Genomic DNA, 2,165 nt, shown 5'->3' with positions numbered 1-2,165 from the left:
GGACTGTGGTCATTGAGGACCCCGAAGGCCAGGCTGCCCGCGACCCCACTTCACTCCTAGGAGGGATCCTCACGATCCTATTGTAGATGGGGGCCCTTGTTCGCACCCTGAGCTCGTGCTGCTGTTCTGGGATACGCCATCACGGCTTGCCGATCGCACGGCACCCAAGGCCCACGGCCCTAGCCCAGCCTGACCCCAGTCCTGGGCCTCGGCCCGTGTACTGTTCCCAGGGCCCACCTCCCCTCCATATGGGAGTGCCCGGGACCACACCTCCTTGCTCACCGCAGGGATCTGGTGCCCGGCACAGGCTTGGCCCCGTTCACCTCCTGGAGGCGAGGCCTTGCTTCAGGAGCCCTAAGAGCTTCTGTCCCCTCCCCACTTTGGTCCCCTCTGCCCTGGTCCCTTCCTCCACCATCGCTCCCTTCAGCTCATCCTTGAGGGCTTTTGAGCCACCTTCCTCTCCCCAAGATCTGCCCAAGTTCCCCTGGATAAAGCCCCTGGCACTAAGCCCCACCCCAGCTGACCCCAGCCCACGAGGGCCGACATCCCAGACGGGCCTCGGGCCTTCACCGGGCCTCTGTCTTCAGTCTATGCTGACTTCCCCACTTGGCAACCTGGCAAAGTGCCCTCCTCCCTCAACGCATTGTCCCCCTGGACGTCTCTGCAGATAGGTGGCCTCCCCTCCCTGGGTCCAGAGCGGGTCTTCCCACACAGAAGTCCTCCTCAGCCCATAAGCTCCTCCTTCCTGGAGCCTCGGGTGCCCCAGTGGCCTGCACATAAATGTCCGTTTGAACGAGTGAGTGAGTGAACTCCAGTTCAAGGGAACAAATGCTTTTTGAGCTCCTGGGCAACGTGGGGCTTGTGTCCGGTCCCCGGAGCGCCCCGCTGCGCTTGTGAAGCTCACGACCTGGCCGGTGGGCACTGTCAGTGTGTGGTGACTGGATAAGCCCAGAGGTGACCCAGGTGGGGAAGGGACGGCTCAGGGGCTGAGTGAGGGGATGACCGAAGGACCAGCGCTCTGCCCTCCGGGAGCTCGTGGGCCAGGTGGGAGGAAGGTGAAGTTTGCTTGCCCTGAGCCAGAGGGAAGTGGGCCTGGAACTAGGGGTCCCGATGCCAGGCCAGGGCCATCAGCTGAGATGCCAGAGGGGGACAGGGGAGTTGGAGGCAGGCCTCTGCTCTTTCCCAGGGTCCCCAGCACGCCCCGCCTTCTCCCCGACCACAGCCTTCTACCTGGAGTCACCTTGGCCCCACCTGGAAGCCAATTAAGCCCCTCGTTGCAGCAGTGAGGATTAATATGATTAATAACGCCCCCAATCTCCGAGGTGCTGATTCAGCCGGGAGCTTAGGGAGGGGAGGTCACTTCATAAGGGCCTGGGGGGGGAGTGGGAGCCCCGAGTCGTCCAGCCGGAGCCCCGTGTGGCTGAGCTCCGGCCTCAGAAGCATCCCCGGGTTCGCGCCGCCGGCGGGCAGCCGCAAGGGCCGCAGCCATGAACGGGACCGAGGGCCCAAACTTCTACGTGCCTTTCTCCAACAAGACGGGCGTGGTGCGCAGCCCCTTCGAGGCCCCGCAGTACTACCTGGCGGAGCCATGGCAGTTCTCCATGCTGGCCGCCTACATGTTCCTGCTGATCGTGCTTGGCTTCCCCATCAACTTCCTCACGCTGTACGTCACAGTCCAGCACAAGAAGCTGCGCACACCCCTCAACTACATCCTGCTCAACCTGGCCGTGGCCGACCTCTTCATGGTCTTCGGGGGCTTCACCACCACCCTCTACACCTCTCTGCACGGATACTTCGTCTTTGGGCCCACGGGCTGCAACCTGGAGGGCTTCTTTGCCACCCTGGGCGGTATGAGCTGGGTGCGGTGGGCTGGGCGAGGGGTGTGTGTGTTCAGGAGCCAGGAGCTTGGGTGTGGTGGGGGGTGGGTGTGTGGGGACAGCCCCAGCCTTGCGGATGGTGGACAAGAGCCTGTGAACCAAAGCCGTCCCTTACTCAGTCAAGCTCGGCTGGCGTTGGTGGAGGGCGGGCGCCGAGCACGTGATCTCACTGGCACTGGGGTCGTTGTCTCACCCTCCAGCCAGGAGACAGATGAGAGGAGTCCGGGGCCTCGCTGGGGTCGCAGGCGATCTCTGGCAAGGCCGAGTTGCAAGTCCACGTCTCTGCGG

At 63.7% G+C, this 2,165-nt stretch overlaps 1 protein-coding gene across 1 annotated transcript in view; it reads left to right on the top strand.

Moving 5' to 3' along the window:
• The first annotated feature begins 1,487 nt into the window (after positions 1 to 1,487).
• Positions 1,488 to 2,165, top strand: part of RHO (rhodopsin) — a 6,451-nt gene continuing 5,773 nt past the window's right edge. The window contains exon 1 of the mRNA XM_010862448.1: positions 1,488 to 1,848. Within this exon, the coding sequence (XP_010860750.1) occupies positions 1,488 to 1,848 (361 nt within the window). The remainder of the gene's footprint in view (positions 1,849 to 2,165) is intronic.

Source organism: Bison bison, unplaced genomic scaffold (genome assembly GCF_000754665.1).
Source record: "Bison bison bison isolate TAMUID 2011002044 unplaced genomic scaffold, Bison_UMD1.0 scf7180017864482, whole genome shotgun sequence".
NCBI classification, from domain to species: domain Eukaryota; kingdom Metazoa; phylum Chordata; class Mammalia; order Artiodactyla; family Bovidae; genus Bison; species Bison bison.
The sequence above is the reverse complement of the archived record's forward strand: the minus strand, read 5'-3'. Positions and strand labels throughout refer to the sequence as shown.